This window comes from Falco punctatus (assembly GCF_963210335.1).
Source record: "Falco punctatus genome assembly, chromosome: 3".
NCBI lineage: Eukaryota > Metazoa > Chordata > Aves > Falconiformes > Falconidae > Falco > Falco punctatus.
The window spans coordinates 25,139,841-25,160,662 of NC_137582.1; the positions used below are offsets into that span (position 1 = coordinate 25,139,841).

At 36.1% G+C, this 20,822-nt stretch overlaps 1 protein-coding gene across 2 annotated transcripts in view; it reads right to left on the reverse strand.

Moving 5' to 3' along the window:
* EMC2 (ER membrane protein complex subunit 2) overlaps nucleotides 1–20,822 on the reverse strand; it is a 42,016-nt gene that overhangs the window by 12,618 nt on the left and 8,576 nt on the right. For both annotated transcript variants that reach the window (XM_080381571.1, XM_080381570.1), the window contains exons 3-7: nucleotides 19,825–19,889; nucleotides 15,432–15,517; nucleotides 12,570–12,627; nucleotides 1,518–1,603; nucleotides 1,285–1,344 (exon numbers count right to left, since the gene is read on the reverse strand). In XM_080381571.1, coding sequence (XP_080237697.1) covers nucleotides 1,285–1,344; nucleotides 1,518–1,603; nucleotides 12,570–12,627; nucleotides 15,432–15,517; nucleotides 19,825–19,889 — 355 coding nt within the window. The remainder of the gene's footprint in view (nucleotides 1–1,284; nucleotides 1,345–1,517; nucleotides 1,604–12,569; nucleotides 12,628–15,431; nucleotides 15,518–19,824; nucleotides 19,890–20,822) is intronic.

The window sequence follows — 20,822 nt, forward strand, 5'->3', positions numbered from 1 at the left end:
TTTTTAACCCACTTAATCATCAAAATAATAATAAAGCTCATAAAAGTACAGTGAGAATTGTCAAATCTTTCAATGAACTGGAGAAAGTTCTAAATATTTTTTTTAATTGGAATTACAGACCAAGACAAATACAAGAAAAAGTCATTTCTTTCTCAGGTTTTATTACACAATTTTGTAAAAAAGACTGTAGAAAAAAAACCCCAACCCAAACCCAGTAACAAAATATGTATGTTTGCACCACTCTATCATTCACTTTTGCACCTACAGATTTGACAGGCTTAAATATCTTTCTAACTTTTTTTTTTTTTAATAGCTATTTTCTTGGAAAAGAGGCTAGTGAATTTCCCAAAACAAATGGAAATCTGGATATCAAAATTCTAGATTATTCCTTAAGTCAGCATTTGAAAGAGTTTAATAATTATTTTCTTTGAGAATGGGGTGGAATAAGAGGTGATAGGGGAACAATTTTTCCATCACACTGAGAACAGCTATTTCTTCCTTGAGAATTAGATGCTTTTACTACTCTCTGGAAAGGAAGGAAGGAAACAATGTGATATAATTCAGGCTGGGCTGAAGAACTAAATAAAGGGGGAAAAAAGATACGCCTTTGGGTGGAGGTTAGAATTAATGCTGTGATATTAGAAAACTTGCACTAAGGCTTTGAGCTAATCCTCTCACACTGGGATTTCCTCTTGTCACTACAGCAATAAAAAAAAAGCTAACAAAACATTAAATATCCAATAAGCAAGTTACTACAACATTCAGCATTCTTGATTGCATTGGGTTTTGTACCCAGGCGACCAGATGCCTCTAGTTCTGGATCTGTGTTTTGGTTTGGGCTTTTTTTAAAGGTTACTAAAAGTTCTTGCAGAGGTAGGCTAAAAGAAAATCAGACTATCAGCTGCCATGATCAATTGATTTTAGAAGTAAAGAACTTAAAGTCTAGAACTAGTAAAAAACATCACTTGAATGAAAAATTATGGGAAATCAGTGGTGTTCCCTGCTACATTCAAACCACTTGTTTTAAAATAGTGGTTTTTAAAAAATTACTGAAACACAGGTAATTAAGTAAACCGTTTCTGTTTTAAAATCAAATGCCTTTTTAAAGCATATGTTAGTCAAATAAGGCTGGTAATTATTCCTGTTGATGCTTGTTACATTGGAAATGAATGAGACAGAATACTTTCTAACACAAGTTCTTGAAAATAAATTGCTGAGGTCTTTGACTTACACAGAGTAGGTTTCAATTTAACAGTTTTTATGCAGACTTAGGAAACAACTTACTCATGCTCATTGATGTAAAGTTCTGCAAGTTCATGCCAAGCTTCTTGGTCTCCAACAAATCTGTATAGAGCAGACAAGAAGGGGGAAAAAAAGGAAAGAGAGAAAGAATATGCAAGGGATTCTGTAAATGACCAGCATGGAAGCAAGAGTGTAAATCAAATGCAAATTCCATTTTAATTAAAAAGATTTATCAGAATAGCAAAACACAATCCGTATTCTTGTAAGACACTCACTGTTCCAGATACTCATTCAGCTCTCGGATGGCCTCAAGATTTTTCCCCTGGGCTTTTCGAATGGCAATCTTACGCTTTCTTGCTGCCTATGGGTTGACATTAATAAAGGATTAGGGTCTCACAATTCCCTGGGTTTTTGTAAAGAAAGCAATTTGACTGTGCAAATTATTATCTCAATACCAGTGGAATTCCACTGCAGAGCAACTGCTAGGTTGAAGTTTATAAACATACCCTATGACATCCCACTGAGAGACTGAAAACTTCTTCTTACAATCACATTATGTATGCTTTTCTTTGGAAGCACAAACTGTATGCATTATTTCATTAAAATAAATGACTGTCCAGATTCTGATAATTACAAAACAGCAGGGGATGCTAATCTTCAGTCATTCCAAAGACCCCCACCTTGTCATTCACAAGATCCATGACTACAGAAGAGAGATGGTGACTCTTAAGAGAATCCCAGAGGCATCTTGGGTGCCACTGTATATAGATTTTAGCCATTTTTAAAGATTGTTGTTGGAGTGCCAAATGCCATCTTTAATTAATGTTAAATACACACCAATTTCATAATATAAGTCTCATCATTCCTGGAGCACAAAGTAGGCTCTTCAATGTAAAGGGAATACAAAACAGCCATTTCAATGGCAAAACTGAATAGTACTTCCATATGTGGGTGGAAAACGTATTTCAACATACACAATATAAAAACCAGTTTTAAGAATTATGACATATTTAAATTTTGACCTCCCTAAAAGTTGTTACAAACCACCACAAGAAAAAATACACAGAATTTTAAGTTGATTGTTCTGTACTTCAATATTCCAGTTTCTGAAGTATGTTTGTTACAGTTCTCTAAAAGCAGTTTTCCGACCTTTAGCAGTTGTGAGTCAAGATACATTTGAGGTGTAATTCAAAACAGACATCTTCCCAGCAGCCTGACAGAGTTTGGAGCATACAGCTCTACATCTCAGCCAGCCTGAAAGCCACCAGATCAGGAATCTGATAGAATGAAAGTAGAACCGAATTCCAGCATAACATGCCTCAAAGAATGAATGCCATCAGCCTCCTGCCTTGTCTATAACCCCTGTTTTCCTGGGTGATCACAACCACTGTAGTCAGACACAACAAGACAGACTGTCCGGTGTGCGTGATGTATCTGTGTACACACACACTCACAGGCCATTTCTCCATGAGATAGTATTAATGAAAAGAGAGGAAAAAAAAAGCAAGCACAATTTTCCAGTAATGAAGTCCCACTGCTTATTCCCCTCATAGCTCTCATCCCATCTCGTATCTTATGAAAAGGTTATATAGTTGGGTATTACCTTACGGAATTCTTGACAGCATGGGAATGGACAACTCTTCACCTAAACCTTAAACAACTTTGATCTTCGAATTTAAGATAGCTCTGAAATTAGTTTCTTCATGATGTATCTTCCTAAAATCAGTCACATATATCCCAAAAGAGTTCTTGTATTTCTACAGTATTTTAAACTTAACCATCTTCTCTTAAATTGTTTCTTATCCTTTGATCATCATTTGAACAAATTAATTACTTCCAGAAGAAGATAAGTGTAACATTTAAGTAAACTAGTTCAAGCTACCAAAACAGCACAGCTAAAAATGCTTTTTAACACTAGCTGTAAGTTAATTCTTTCCTTTGAGTTCATCCCCTTCACCTTCCCCACAAACATCTATTCAACGAAAATTCAGCGAAAATGACTCAAGTGAGGAAAAAATATTTCACTCTTCTGCTTAAATGTAAGGCACACGCAGACAGAAAATTCATCAGAACAACCAGGAGACAAATCAGGACACAGGCAGTGTGGTAGGTTTACTCAGTCATTTTTTCCACTGCTGCTTTATCAAACTGCAACCTGTGAATTCATCGTTCTACTTTTACTGGGAGACACCCAGCTAAAATCCGTAACTGACTCGGGACATTTTAACTGCTGACCACATTTATCACTACAACAACATACACTCTTTATTTTTGAGTTTTTAAAATAAAGCTAGCAGTGCAATTAAACTTACTTTTTAATATAAAAATAATCCCACATGTTTATCATATCACTACTATTACTAAACAAAAAAAAAACCCCAACAAAACCATTGTTCTCTACCACATTTTATGAAGAGGTCTCAAAGCATTTCACAAAGCAGGTCAGCATCCTTGCTATGGTGGGAACACCAGGGCAGAGTTAAACTCACTACCCAAGGCTGACATTATACACAGCCCAGTGACCTGCCCACTGAGCCTGAAACACGAAAGAATGGGAAGAGAGGATAACAGCGTGCACAGCCAAAGGAGTGTATCATGCAATTACGGCTTACGAATACAGAATATTCTGGTTTTTTGCAGGTAACAGACTCCCTAGTTTAAAATGTAGCTTTTGGATTAAAAATTCCGTTGTTATTTTCAAAACGTAAAGAAAAAAAAAATCAAGAGACTGATCAAAACTAAACTACTTGAGAACTGAAATCATGTGCTTAATATATAAAATCAATCATTGCATCCACCAACTTAATTTGCAAGGGCAAACAGGAACAGTCTACATAAGCCACTCTTTTGTTTCTAATGCAACTCCTTCAATCGCATGCAAGTCAGTCCTCCAAAAGAATCTGGAAACAGATTTTCTCCATGGCTGCTTTATTCCTTAACCACAGCACTCCTAAGTAACATAAATCACTGGAACCTCAAGACATTAATTTATGAAAAGCTACAACTATTCCTAGTCACAAATATAAACTGATGTTTACTTGTAACAAGCATATCATCTAATGCAATCAAATAATGAGGATAAGAGGATTAAACATAATTAACATGTTCTGATGGTAGCATTGAGGAGTTAAATGAATTACATATCCATTAGACAGAATGTATCTGCTTCTAAACTGCACCAAATCCCACGACTTCAAAATTACACTTGTTTCTTAGTTGAGGAAAAACAGTATTTACAACTTCCTTTTTTATCCACCTTCTTTATCACCAAAAGTAAAGCAGCATCTGGGCTTGAAATCTGCACTCTCTTCACCCTCAAATAAACCTTAAAAATGCTAGGATAAGTTTATTTACAAAGAACTCTTAGTACAAAAAGGAGGCTCAGCCACTCAAAGCAGTGCTGGCATTCAGAGGATGAACAAAACGTATAGTAGCACAGAATTTTTTTAAGTTTCTTTAAGCTGCGAAGAAGTCGGTGAGGGTGTAGGGTTTTTTAAAGCTATTATTAGTTTTCCATCATATAAACAAAATTATAACACAAATATTCCGACCACATTGCCAAGAGGCATACTCATAGGTGTTCACTAGAACTGAAGTATTCGGACCTATGATTCCAAGGAGTGATAAGACAGGCTAAAAAATAGACAGAAAAGCAAACTGCTATTGCTTTCATCTGTATTCACAGGCTACTCTCCCATTTCACTTCCTAGGGTGTTTTTTTTTTTTTTAATCATAAAGACTATCAGGATTTTTAAAAAATAGAATCTGACTCTAAGAACAACATATATGAAAAGGCCTGCACTGAAAACAAGGCATGGGCCATTTTGTGTGCTGTAAACTTCTAGTTCTTATTTTGATTTGTATTGTCCCTGAGTCCCCATCTAGCTCCCTGTGTACCAGCTTCCTCCTCAGTGAGCTGGGGCTCACACTCAGCATACTTACTGAGCGTCCTGAGGAAAGCAGTATAACTAATGACAATTTACATGCATAGCATCACATTTTACTTATTTCCATCAAATTAAACTAAATGCTTTACTGTGCAGAACACTGCCAACACTAGTAACCACTTTATGAGTCAAAAAAAGTAGGTTTTTGATAAGGAAAGCCAGACTCCCACCAACTCTACAGAAACTTTACCTAGCATTTATTTCATATATCTGATTTATTACCTGCTTTAGTATCAGCTGATATAAGAAAAGCAGGCAATTTTATCTGTTTTATTATGTTTCAGGCCTCTTTTGGGTAAAAATCTCACATTTCAAAATATAAGCCAACTTTTAGGGGACCTACTGCAAGACACTGAAAAACTGCAAAATGCAGAGTGCAAATCTGTTCAATCATTAATTTCAAGTCCACTAAGAATATTAACGAAAAACTTTTAACTACAAGATCTGAGATAATTTTTAAATCTACAAAGCATACTAAAATAGTTATAGCAATTATGTTCATAAAGGTAAAAAAATAATGTTTAAACTTCTCAGTTCTTTTCATCACAACAGTAAGATTTTTAAGAGCAAGCCTGATACAAAAATGAACTCAACCTCATTTCTCCTTCCACCTTAAATCAAAAGCAAAAGACAAAACTCTCAGCGCTGCAATAAGATCTGCAGTGTTTGAACATGCAGAACTTATGACACGGAGTCCCTCCTATCAATTTTCCAGCATTTAATACAAAACGCTAGAATGGTTATTGGCTGATTCTGTAAAACTAGCATTCTTAATTGAAAGATATATGCTATGTTAAAGAAACACTTATACCATAATCAGTATCATATGGACGAAGGTACTTCAGTATGTCACATACTTATTAAACAGTGAACCTTTCTAATCTATTTCTTTATAAAGACTAATAATCCCCAATCTGGCACAAGAACTAATCCTCCATTTGTCATGATTCTTTTTAATTAGCATTAAGCAGACTCAAAGTGAAGTGAAGAGTTGAACATTTATCAACTTCTGCATTTTATTAGTAAAACGTATCAAGACAGAGTCTTCAGATTGTTGTAAATTTAATGGTTGCAAAGAACGTATTAGTAGGAAAAATTTCAGGGACTGACACCTCTAAGAAAGGAACTATTTTCTATCTGTATAACTGTTGCAGTGTTAAATCACATTTTGCATCTTAAAATTCCTCCAATTTTTAAAATTTGTCTTTATCAAGGATTTAACACTTCAGAAAATATGAATTTGGTCTAATTTTGATACATTAGAATAATTTCCTTCGAATCGCAATATGCAAATCAAAACAAGTGTAAACATCTACAACAACAACAACGGGAAGATATTATAGACATCAAAAAATAGCACATAATCTGAATACAACCACAGTAATGAATGTATTCTTACCAGATGTAAGTTTTTTTCAGAGTTAGGCATGGAAGACAGTTAAATCGGGCCAAATCTTGCGAATTAATCTATGCAGGCACAGAGAGCTGCTGAGTTGAACATGTCAAAACATAAGTAGCAATGGTGAATGTAACTTTACAGGATTCTAGGGGGAATCCAATAAACAACAGCCCATAAAGTCGAACACCAGCACACAGCAAATTGGTAGAAGCTATAAAGGCTAAAGAGCTAAAGCCTGGCATTGGAAAACATGAAAAATGTTATACACCAAAGAAGAGTAAGAACAGCTCACGCAGAGGAAAGTTAGGCTTCTGTTCCACTGGAGTTCTCCAAAGGAGTTACTAAGAGTGTGGATTAATAAAGATCCATATAAAAGTCAACTGTGACTTCAAAAATAACTTCAACAAGACCTTTCACTCTGAAGCAGAAATCTCTGAAGGAAACTAAGCCACCACAGCACAAGAGGGGAAGGTCATCACATGGATAAACAGATTTGTCAAAAGTTATGAAATAGAGGAGAATAGAATTCTTGTCCACCAGTGACTTCTCTGCACTGAGAATCCCAGTCGCCTGTGCTAAAAACTGCTACTGCACAGCATCTTCACAAATAATCTAACAAGGGAATGAACAGCGATGTGCTAAAGTTAACTGATGATGAGTAACGCAAGTATAAAGAATAAAAGCCAACGGCAAAGAACAGCATTCACAACAGTGTATGTCAGCACAATAAAACAGCCCCTGAAATTTAAACTAGATAAAGGGTCGCATGTAGGGTAAAACAATACTACTTGAAAGTACACATATAAGCTGTCCGAATTTGCCCAGTTAGGAAGGAGGCGCTAGAGTTGCAATACACAGTTCTACAGAACGTCAGTTCAATGTTCAGAAGAGGTCTTTAAAAATAAAAAACAACTGTGATCATTCCAGTATCAGAAAAGAATACAGAAGCAAACACATCAGTGGTATCACTTTGCCATTGTGTAACTCCATAATGCTCCTTCATTTTTAATACTGACTGCAGTTCTGTCCTCTCCTTCCTCACCCAAATACAGAAAAAAAACCAAACAAACAGAAAGGACACTTTCACCAGGGTTTCAGGGCACAGTATGGCAACAAGAATTTCTGAACAGATGGGGACTTCTCAGCTTAGAAGGAAGAAAAATGTAAAAGATCCCTAAAATCATGAGCATGAATAAAGTGAACAGAAAAAGAACCATTGACCGTAACAAGACGCATTAAGAGTGTTAAATACAATTGTCAGATTGAAGGGGTGTGTGTGTGTAGATTTGTGCCCAATCCATTAAGAAATTATGAAATTCCGTAATGATTTTTTCATAATTTCTGAATGATGTAGACACATGCACACCAAACTTACAGAAATTCAAAAAACAGTTAAAAAATAATAAATCAACACAGACATTTCATCAGAACTATTAGAAACAGTTACCACTTCTGACACAGCAAAACTGTAACATGAAGATGAAGAGAAACGGGCAGAACAGACCAGAGCAACCTGTGATTGCCCTGTTCTTATACACCTCTCCTGGCATCTGCTATTGGTCACTGTCAGAAACAGGACTTGTGGCACAACTTCAGAACAGCTGTTCTTATGTTCTCAAACACTTAATTTCAAGGGACAAAATCTCCAGCAACATTTAAAAGTGCTACGCTTACAGAAGTAAAACAGGAAAAGTACTGGAATGCACTCTGTTCTCTCTCCACCAATCATGACTGAACAAGAAACAAGAAAACCCTTGCAAAGGTAAAATATGCTCTGTTAAAAGAAGAAAACATTCCTTTAGGATCCATGTAGCGCATCTCCAGTTGAACCATCAGTCCCCCTGGGGACTATCTGCAGCAAGAGCTGCAGCTCTTCACACATTTCACCAACTCCATCCTGCAACAGATACAATGCCAAACTACCTTTTTTGATTCCCTTTAAAACTACCACTATACATATTTAAATTGAGGACTAGCTGTATCTTTCCTGGCAGTGCTAGCAATATATCTAGTGAAACATACACGCCACCTCAGAAAGTTACCCCTATTAGTAGATCCTTCATTTGATGAGCAATTTTCCTTTCTGCAACTTAAAGCAGCCTGTAGGTAAATGTAAAAAGCTGTAAGAACTTCACAGGAGGTCTCTGTTCAAAATGAATTCACAGCTACTGCAGGAGTTTCAAAGAATTATCACTGTTCATACGACAAATAAATGCTCAGTCCTGGTGCTCATTATTCTCATCTTATTTAGCAGAGACAAGAAACTGGGCGAAAAAATTACCTATACAGTCAAGATGGTAGTAATGCACAATGGCAGAACGAGATGCTAGGAAGAATGAACTCAGATACTCGTAATATAGAATTGCTGCCTGTTTACATGACACTAAGTACTAAGATTTTGCTCTGAACCTTTCTAGTATCTGCATCTCAACAACCTCCTGTGCCTGTCTGAAACATGTCCATCTTGGCTAGAAAGAGTATCAAAATAGTACAGAAAAGTGTAACCTCATGCTACCATATGAAGAAACTTGTTCCTGCCCACCCCCATAAACAAGAGTTAGTGAAGTATTTTACGAAAGCCTGAAAGACAACAGCTTCACCAAGCACATTATCTTGTTCTGAAAATTCTAATTTTTAATACTTTGTTCACACAATCATATTACTAGACCCATGAAGTTAATAAGATTATCCACATCGCCTAAGCTAAGTAAGCACATATGGTGTCTTGTTGTATTAAAAGCTTAGTTGAAAAAGCAGCAAGAAAAACAGCAGAATTATCCCTATAAAGACATCACATTTTCTGTGGATTAGAATTAAGGCAGAACTTTGTGCTTTATCTCACTTTCTCCTGATGTTGGCCAAGTGCTCTGCAATCTTCTTGATGGCTGAGCTGAAGAATCAGGAGAAACTGGAGATGCACTAGGATGACAGTGGAGTGGGTTAGACACCAATCTCAGTCTTGTACACATGAACTCTATATCCTTTCTCATCATCAATTTCTTTGCACTCCAGAACAGGCCACCTTGAGAAGGGCCTCACTGACAAAAATATTTAGCTCTAATTAAAAGGCTTTCCTCCAAAGCAGGTCAGGATTTCTCAATGAAATACATTAACAACAGCAAAAAACCCCCAAAAAAGTCCTTTCTACCAACCCTGCTAAAAAAACAATGCCCCTCTTACTCTGTCCTGAGAAACCGACTAAGCACTTTATCTAAAGATCTATAAACAATGCAGCCACTGCTCAGCACCAGTATAAAAATTTTCAAATGAATACTACATTAAATTTTAATTAATAAAAAAGACTCTAAAATGGAAAATGTTCTACAGCCTTAATAAGCCTTCATTTCAACCAAAATGGATGAGAAAGGAAAAGGTTCCCATTCTTACCCTATATAAAATGCACACAAGTTGTACTTTTCACAGGAGTCACATCTCATTCATTACTGTTAAAATCCTTAGAGAAGGAACAGGCTCTTACTCAATGCCTACATGCTCTGAAAAATGAAACACATTCTCTCAAGTGACAGTATTAACATTGTTCCATTGTCAAATGAGTCGCCTTTTTCAGCAAGCAAGCTCAGACTAAAACACTGAGAAATGGTCATTTTTTTAAAAAACAAACAAAGACTACTTTGAATTCTCTCCTAAGAAAGGAAATAAAATAATTACTGTTATCTTAATTTCAGCATTTTGTATGTAACAAAACTTCATCTGAAAGTGTAAGTGTCCATTACATAATCTGAGTTCAAAGTTCACTTTTCACGATGGAAAAGTCTGCTAGGTGTCTAAAATAAATGTTTTTTTGAAAAAACTTTTTCCATGCTTCTATTTGAAACTGTCAGTTGATGCAAAGTATGATTTTTACATGATTCATGTGAAAAAATGTCCACGTATCACTTACAGCACTTGCCAAAATGTTTAATGTATAAAAACAACTCTGTGTCAGCAGACCAGAAGAAATTGCTACAAGGTAAGGAGTGCCAAGACAAACTCAGCAACAGTTTCTTTTTTAAAATCTTAAAATATTTATTCTCCTACAGCAGCCACATGTGTGCATGGCATAATCAACAGGTAAAAGACACAAAGAAATCTGTACACAACAATTTATCAAAACTTTCTATTTAACTTTCACTCTTCACATGCAAGGCTTAACCAACCTATTCTACCGTAACAAAGCAAGGAACCTTTGCTTTGCATTTTACACACACCACTTCTATTCTCAGATCTTAAGAAATCAAATGGATCATGCAGCTGTTCTAATATTTACATCTTATGCTTCTAAACTTTATCATGTCATAGATCTTTATGATCTTCTTAAGGCGGTGATCCAAATTAGGTAACAGTCATGCATATTATTTAAATATATAATTTTGTTTTATAAAACCATCCACAAACCGCTCAGATGACGTTAGCCATGTTGAGACAGCTGAACAGTCAAATTGCCAAAAATGCACACTCCAAAGATCTGTGGTCTACAGAGGTCATTGTAATACGGTGCTTCGTTTTCCACTGGCTTCAGCAAAGCATCGTAAAATGTGCACCTAGGTGACCTGTTCTTGGGGATTCACGGCAAATGGGTTCCATCTTGTCTTAACATGACTCTGAAGAGATAGTGTCTCTGAAACTCTTTGGGCCATACACTGATAAAATCCACCATTTATCGCAGGCAGCTATGCACCTTGTACTCAAACTTCTACTCAAAAACACTATGGACTTTCAAAGAACAACTTCAGATGACCTACACTTGTCTCACAAAACATAGTTTAAGTATTACTGCTCTAGGGAGGGCAAAAAATAAAAGACTGAAGAATTGAAATAGTTCTTTTTATCCTTGCACAAAAAATATGAGTTCTACAACTGCTAAAAGACACAGAGTTTAATCTACCACTGTTGTCCCGAGTGCTTAACTCAGTATTAACATTTTCAGATGTGTTGCTTTGAAAATAATTTTCTGATTTGGTGTGTTTGGGTGGGGTTTAGTTGTTGCTTTTTAAAGTTTTTTTTTGATGTGTTTTGTGTTTTTTTTTTAAATGGTTTACCTAGTTTAAGTGATGGCACTTCTATATCCATCTCTGGCATAACCTAGTGAAGCCCATTTATATGTGTTTCTGTGGGTTTTCCCCTCCTGAATAACAGACCACATCAAATAAGCTGACTGAAGAAAGGCAGAGGTTCAAAACACACCAAGGAAGGTTTACACAAGACTGCTAGAACATCCCCAATAGAAGTTTGCCCAACAAAGAGAACCAGTTCCTCGAAATCAAGTAATACAGACAAACATATACGCTCAGACAATGATTAATAATGACTTTGCAACATGCAACAGAAAAATTTGACTTCGTATTTCTAGTTTTATCCTTGTGGAAAATAATGCATGAAAATATATTGCTACAAGTTTCCCTAGACACTGATTTTGGCATCTAATAGCTCAAGGCAGCTTTTACAACCAGTATTCAAAAAAAAGCTTAAATGAAAAGTACAGTCTGCCTCAGATTTTGTTTTATACAATTGGCAAGTTTTATAGCATTTTGATTTGAAAGCTAGTAAAGTCACCCAGACAATACATAAAAATAACTGCTATTCAAGCACCACCTGACTGTTTTCATACTTAATCTTTAAGATTAAGCATTAGGAAGAGAGAAGACACATGGCAGGCTGTACTGGTCCTTTAAAGAGTGAATATTCAGGGAAAAATGTAAAAGCTGAAAGGCTCAAACTAAACTCTACCAAGACTGCTGGAAAGGTTTCTAGTTATAATCCTGTCTTCTAAATTCAATGTTTAAGCAGGTATTATATATATTACACCTTCTCATCATGAAACTAATCTCATTTGTTCTAATTAAGGTAACACAGGTTATTATACTAGGAAACTAAAGGAAATATAGTAATACAGACATATTTTTCCACACTGAAACCCACAAAACATAATCACAACTTCAAACAACAAACCACTGCAGTTCAGAAAAATATTTTAAACTTACTGTGTTAGTTGAATCTTCTTGTAAAATTCTATCATATAACTGGATAGCATCGTCATACCTGTTCAAAGAAATCATTTGCATTTATTTCTGCTAAGACAGAACTCCTGACATTTTGACTGTCCTTGCAAGAGTTAATAAATCCCCTGTACTTTTTACACTGAATATATTTAAGCAAACTATATTCATACATAACACTCGAGAATTTTGTATGAACTGCAGTATTTTATGTCACTAGTTATAAAAATACATAACTGCTTCATGGAATACCGTTTCAGCAACAACTTAGGTATTTTACACCCAGTTTCATATTCTCCTGTCTGTTCTTTCTTTTTCTATACCAAATAGGTAAAATCATCACATCCTAACTCTCCCTTTCACCCCTCCCAAGAAAAAGAAACCTTAAAATTTGAAAGGCCATCCAAAATAATGTCTTTTTGCTTCACTGCTGTAATTTAAAACTTTATGTAAGTTTCTTCTGTTATGATTTTATAAAGTATAAGCAGCCCCATACAGTAAAATGCAGTAAAATGGGAGGATTCACACAAGAGCCCACCCCTAGACTATACCACAAATCTTGAAAGAAAATGTTTTCCACCATCACTATATAGGTTTTATTAATTCAGCTATTTAAAGCATGCTCATAACTGTTTACTCTGTCCACTATAAGCACTTTAAATCTTCTGGGAAACAGATCTGTGTGTTCAACCAGCTGTGTACATGACCCAAACTGGACATACGAAGTAATTCAATCCAAAACACATCTGACTGACTACACAGCTGTTGTGCTAGCACCACATAACTAGGGCACACTTTGTGTCTTCATGTATATTTCAACAACTGGTTTTTCAGAGGTACTGATGATTGATTTTGATGCTACACATCCCCTTCTTACCTTGGACACCTATTTATGTACTCTCACGGCTCCCTAAGCACTGCTGACAACTGCTCAGCTGTCCAGTTCAGTTACCATGAGGTAAGAGAACAAACGTGAAAGGAAGCACAAAAGCAGGAGTAGGTGACTGCTACAGACTTGAGCAGACGTGCTGTAAAATGCTGGTTTCATGTTCCCTATTAGTTGCTACTACATCAAATGTATTTTTTAATACTGAACATGATGGCCATAATCCCAGCTTTACAGTGTGAAGTTCCAGAATACTGTTCTTATGATTAGCAAACGTCTACTGGGATGTTCTTCACTGTTTCCTCTTCCTGCTGGAGATGACAGGATCCTTCCTAGATCCTAGAAGTCACTTAAATTTAAAAAGAAGCTCACTTCTGAATGAAAATCCAGCCTAAGTCTCCACAGGCTTCATTTACTATCAGTGGAGAGAGACAGGGTTCTTCAGGGCATGGCTTACAGCATCTGCAAACAGGTTCAAGAGCACCCAGAGCTGAAGCCTCTTTCTTCTCTGACTTCTGAAGAAAATCTATGAAGATGAAACCTTAGCTTTCATTAATGCTTCTGCTCCCCTGATATTCCAATCTCAAGGATCTCAACCGGGACATTTTGTCAAGAATTTTTATGAGCATCTTCAGAAAACTATGGTGCAATAGCACTGCATAGCTGAAACAACACATGTTATTGCATGGGAACAGATCTTTGTGGAAGATGACTACTGCACAAACATCTTCCATGTACTCACAAAAGCCTGAACAGACTTATCATCTGATCAGGGAACTGCCTGTCTGAACAGGTTTTGGGATGGTGGAAAATCTGCTGCCATTCTCTCACTGTCTTCCTACCCTATATCCAATGAAGACACAAAGAGAGCTAAGTTCAATGGAAATTCCTCATGAATGTTTATTTGATACAAAGTGAGTGTGAAATATGGATAGTATGACTACTCCTGTGGTTGTGGAGTCCAGTTATCCACTCTTTTTGATCCAAGCTCATCAGTGGCTCATAACAAATCACATCTTTACAGTTAATTTTGCAAGAATGTAGTGCATGAAGAACATCTCCTAAATAAATATATTAAAAAAAACCCAAACATATAGAGTTTACTTCTAAATTCTAATTCCTTCTTATCAAGATGGCCCAGAGGCTCCAAATCCCACTAATACTGCATGCAAAATGTAGCAAGGAACAGACTTCCTAGCATTCAAAGGCACTGGAAGACCTTCTCAACACCCAAGAAAAGTGCTTTAGAACAGAATGTTGATATCAAAGATGTACGCAAGGAGAAAGGCAGGCAATAAAGGCCAGTGTCAAGCCCTGAGGTCATCAATCTTGTAAAGCTGTAAAGTTTTAAGCTGTTCATTACTTTAATAATTCCTGTTAAACTTAGTATGTTGTAATGCTTCTACAGGATATTTCAAAAAGATCAGTCTGAGTTTTAAATTCTGCCATTCTATTCTATACATTTTTTGAGCTGTTTCTATAACAAACGCTATAGATTTAATCCTTCTTAAGTTCTACTGGATTTATCCACACTCAGAAAACAAGGAAAAAGAGCTACATCCTGCAGTAATTAGGAGCATCGGAGAACAATGAAGGCAAAAAAATGCTGGCACTGATTTTCACATGCTGCTTTAGCTCTGTAAGATGAAACTTATATCTCTCAGACTTTGCCAGAAAAGTGCCTGGTGCTTTTACTGTACAATGACTTATACTGTCAAGTAAGAGATATTTCTAATCTACAAAGTCCGATGGGAAGACTGCAAAAAATGTAACGCTGCAAAATACATGCAAAAATGCAATAAAAAGGTGTCTAAACATTGTAATATGATCATGCACACCATTATTTTCTATAAAGAAACCAGCCAGCATTGCTTTGCCACGTTTTTGTAGTGCCTGAATGCCTTTTTAAGAAAAACACCTTTCCAGACAGAAACTAATTTTTTTTTTAATTCAGGTTTTACCTTTCCATAGCTTCAAATCGCATTCCAGTCAATCGTTTAACTCTGTGGCTCCCAGGAAACTGCCGCCTTAGTTCCTGAAGACAAAACTACACAAATAAAACCAAAAATAGTATTTTGAATATAATTATCTACACAGAAGATGTAACAAAAAAAAACCACCTCCTTGGCTGATAATTCAACTACCTGAAATGGCACTTCTGAGTAAAAGCGAATACTAATTTTTGAAATATGCAATGAAATGTATTGACAAAGACAAGCTCAGAAACTGAAACTTTATCTGTTAGAAGACTAATTCTAAGCAATAACTTCCATGCAGGTCATTAGATTGTCAGGCCTTATGGGAAATATTTATCTAGAAAATTGAACCTCCTAAAACAGTTCTGATACTATAAAAACTTGAAGTCTATTCAGTTGCCTCATAATAACACAAGACAGTAAAAAACCAAAATAAAGACGGTAAGGGCTTACATGATACTTCTTTCATAAATGGATATCTAACAATGGACCAAACTATGCTAATACTATGCTCTGTGTTTATTTTTAAAACAAAACTTTGAAATCCAAAGAAAATGTTTGTCACTGGTTTGGGCTGAGTCTGCTGGCAGAACAGGCATGGCTTTTAACTTTTGAAATCAATGAGACACCTGGGCTGGATAAAAGGAATTCATCACAGGCAGATTTCTCTGGATTAGTGAAAAAGGATGTTTGTTAGAGGGACTGAGTCACAACTTCCCCAGAGCAAACTAACTCTAACCATATCATGAATGTGGCTAGATAGCATTGTAAAGTTTGTAGCTGACTCATTACAGTGAGACGCAGGACAGTCCCCAGGCTCTCAAAAAGACCAGTGGTTTAAATCACATTAAAAGCCTGGAAAAGAGGGTTCTGTCTGAAGTTTTTATTTATACAACTCAGCTTATAAACTACTTCTTCAGATCTAAGGTTCAAGCAGAGGCCTATTGTTCCATCTCATCATACCCACTGGTCAAAGGAAAAGTACAGAAGAGAATCAGTAAAAATTAGTAGGTTCTGTCTCCGTTGCTGTGGATAAACATGTCGCTAGAGCACAGCAAAGAGAAATATTCTCAGATGCAAAAAAAATAGAGAAGGAAGAGAGAAAGGAAACAGTAATCAAAGAACTCACACTTAGCCTCAAGTAAGCACAGACTACCTTCAACATGATCATCTCTGCTTCCAATGAACCAAGATCTTAACAATGCAATTTCACGCAGAAAGGCTCAGGATTAGTACAGAAAGAGTTTACTGGCACTTTGAGTGACATCTAGGTTAGAACTGCTGCTGCTCTGGACAACAAATTTGTCATAAAAAACCTACATGTACTTAGCAGCACATTATATGACATCTGAACTAATCTGTGAACATTCTTAAGAGACAGGAAAACTTGCATCAAACTCCAGAAGAGTAGTTTCACTGCAGCTTTTAAAATCCCACCAACCTTCTACATTTTAACAAGAAGTTTTGCAGACAATAAATCCACCCGGTGGCCCAATGACCTGGGAATCCTGAAGGACAGTGATTTTCAGTATAAAAATGTGCACTGCTTTTCTCCCATTTTGAAATGTCACAAATTATAACATATGCAATACTACTAAACTCCACAATCGGCAGATGGACTTTTACATCTAGAAGAATGCCATCAACAATATGTAAAATGCTGATGAAGTACTATTCACATGCAGGAATACTACGAGAACACAATTGTTCACATTAAATCTGACTACACAATCATTATTCACCCAAACACAGCAGCCTCAAGGCCAAAGTAAACTCCTGTAAATCAAGACATCAGACACAAAGTAACTAGAAAAGCTGCGAGACAGTCACGAACAACTCACTGTAACACTTTCAAACACAAAAGTGCATGATAAACTACACTAGCTATATCTTCAGAATATTCTGGACTCAGCAGCACTGAATGTCCCGTTCTCAAATTGAACCTGCAATCCCCATAATCATTTATGTTACTGAGGACTGGTTCTGCACTGTGTCAATAATCTACTTTGGAGATTTTCTCAGTAACTCGGCAGTTAAAATGGCAAATCTCATTTGTGAAACTTTAATTTGCAGTTAATTTGCTTTCTGATTTATTTAATCACATCAGTTTTCAACTGCAAAGGTCTGACATAAGGCAAAGAAATATAAACCTGGGCTTCAGAATGTAAAACTCCGGTAGTGCAAGTGCCTGCCAACAGCAGGTGACTGCACTGAAACATGCACATGAAAGAACTGGCTGATTGCAGTAGGGGCACGCATCATGTGTAGTCATTTTGTGCAGGACTGAGATGACAACAGTAATAAAAAGAGGAAAGAAAAAGAAAAAACAAAAGTCAGATAAATTACTCTGAAAACCATCTCAGCCTCCTCATTTGGAGCAGATGAGACCTATCCCCCTAAGCAAAATGCATCACAGCTGTCAAAAGCTCACTGCTAAAAAACAGAAGTTCCAAAGCTGTTTGTCTACTTTGGGACTACAGCTGTAGCAAAAAGCCACATATAATGTTGGCTTGTTTGAATTAACTACTTCTTTATTATAAATCAATCAAACTTAAAAAAATAAAAATACAACTAAGTTTCCCCCGAAGTTTTTAACTTCCTTTCTGAGCTGCATATAAAATGTTGCACTCCCTCATTTCAAGCAATATTCCTTAGAGGGCACAGAAACTGAAATTTAAAATCCCTGCCAGGGTTAGTAAAAACAAATTGTTTCACAACTGATCTTTCAACACTGGCTCCCTCACCAATTTTGTGAAAGTCCTCCTAAAAAGACCCTGAAGATACAGACCAAAACTGTTTTTGATATAAATCAGAACAGAGAAATATATTTATTTAAACAGTAAGTCTATTTGTTTTCATTTAAACAGACAGCTATATTACAACAGTATCTTCTTCTGAGGAGCAAAAGAAAGGGAAGTTCAGTGGGTTCACAACAAGTTCAGAGTGTTGTGCTGTAGTTTCCAGTGTACTCTATTTTACCATATACATATGGGATGTGAGATAAACTTGTCTAGTTCTGCCTACTTTCAAATTGCCCTTCTAGCAACTACATCCTCTAGTCTGACCCCTTGTATATCACAGACCATTAAGTTTCACCCAAATGACATCACATGAAGCTCAAAGACTTTATGAGGTATTTTGCCATCTGACAGAGAACAAGGCACTGGAAGAGTAATCCCCACGAAAAGACCTGGACTCCTGAAAATAACTTTCTTTTTACTTAGAATAATCTCAAGCTTGCTGGCTTTCAGGGCACAAGATGAGCTCATGAGCCCATGGGGTTTTTTTCAGCATTCTGTGAAGGAGAGATGAAAAGATTATTACAATTTTCAAGCAATACACATTTTTGCCTTTTTCAGTTGCTGCCTTTAAAGATTAGCTAAGCTTAGCTAGGTTTTTTGTTTTGTTTCAGTAGTTTTCTATTTTTAAACTAGTGAACAGGTGTTCCAGTTCCAAATAATCTTACTTATCTAAATTATTTAATTCAAATAAATCTGCATACAAGTTGACTAAACCCAAATATCCATTAACAATATTTTTATCAAGAATCACTGTATAATATGGATTGCAAGGGACCTTAGGAGGTCACCTGCTCCAAATCCCCACTCAAAACAGAGCCAGCTTCCAAATGAATGCTGGGCCACATCCTAATCCATTTGTGAGCACCTCCAAAGCAGATTCCACAACCCCTCTGTGCCATTTGTCCTGAAGTGTTCATCAACCCCACTGTTAAAAACTTTTCCCTAATACCTGATTAGAATTTCCTTTGTTGCAACTTGTCTCTTGCACTTTTGCTGGACATCCACAAAAATTCATGTCCAGATTCTTTACATCGTCCCATTTTTACATATTCAAAGACAGCAATAAAATCCCTTCTTAGCTTTCTCAAGACTTAAACTCACATCTCTCAGCCTTTCCTCATACATTATGCAGTCCAGCTCCTTATTCATCTTGAAGCCTTGCTCAAATACGTCAATGACTTTCTTTGATGATAGCCAACATGACATATGAGATGCATGACAGGACTTTTTACCTCAAAACATTCGAAAAACCAATATAATTTGATAGGTTTTCAATAAACAAACACTGTCTGTACAATATGGCAACCTCAATATTATTCTTGACATTTAGCCCATACCAGAGTAGCTGTAAATATTTTCATGGCTGTTGGAAGAGACACAATCTGTCTAAACAAAAGTTACACATTACAGAAGGTAGATGGTGGTGGTTTATTCCCAGCAGTGTACTTCTTGATAGATATTCTACAAGTCCAAGCTATGGAGTTCAGAATATCCTGTAACTGACTGAAGAACTATCTGGAAGAGACACTCAGGAAGAAAGCTTAAGGTTTGAGGGAAAAGTCAACTTGAAAACTTACCAATGCCAAATCATCTCGACTGCAGTCCAGGGCAGCAATCATCACTTGTTCATATATTATCCAAACTAGACACAAAAGAGGCATTAAATGCAGATAACAGATTTTTTTAAAGATAATGTGAAACACCTAAATGTAAAGAAGATTCATTAATTCTGTCTGCATATTCTTCCCCTCCTACTCCTGTGGATCACTACTGAAATGGGGACATTTTAAGAAACTGCTGGAATTAATTAAAAACGTATTTAAGTGATTTTATTGCTTTTAGTAACAAAGTACCTTTTGACATCTTGAAAGGCAAAAAAGCTCTAATTCTCTACTTTTCCTAACGTTATAGTTGCAGTCTTCTAAACAGATCCCCATTAGGACTTGCTCTCTGATCAGACCTGGAGATCAGCCATCTGGGCTAGAAAGAAACACATCTCTCTTAACTGTTTCACTGCTGAAAGTCCTACAAACATAGTCTTCTTCCTGGAGTTGAACAACTCCAAATCACTGCCAGGTTACATTATTTCTGTTCTAGGCTATCTACTGAGTTCTTGTCTGTAAAAAAACTTAACAGTGCAGCTACGCTAGTTGCAGAAGAGAGCGGTTATGTTAGAGGGAAACATGTAATGCGAGTACTGGAAGTACTAAGCGTTTTGAACTCATGTAAATCCAATCAGGTGTGTCAGTGAACTAAAACAGAACCAAATGTCTTCAAAAATAAAAATATATAATAAAAATAACAAAGGTTCTCTGATTTTTTAAAATAATTTCTATGATACGAATTTCCACTATTTTTTTAAGAAAATACTACTTCTTGCTAACTATACAAAGGAAGAAAACCAGGCATAAATTTGCCTGTAACCCCTCTTCCTCACTGGAAATAGTTGTAAGAGATATATTCTATCTTTATTATATAATGTATACAATTTTTCCATAATTGTAAAAGTACATACACAGATACAGACAAAATACAGATAACATATATCCATGATATAAATTATATATTATGTCTT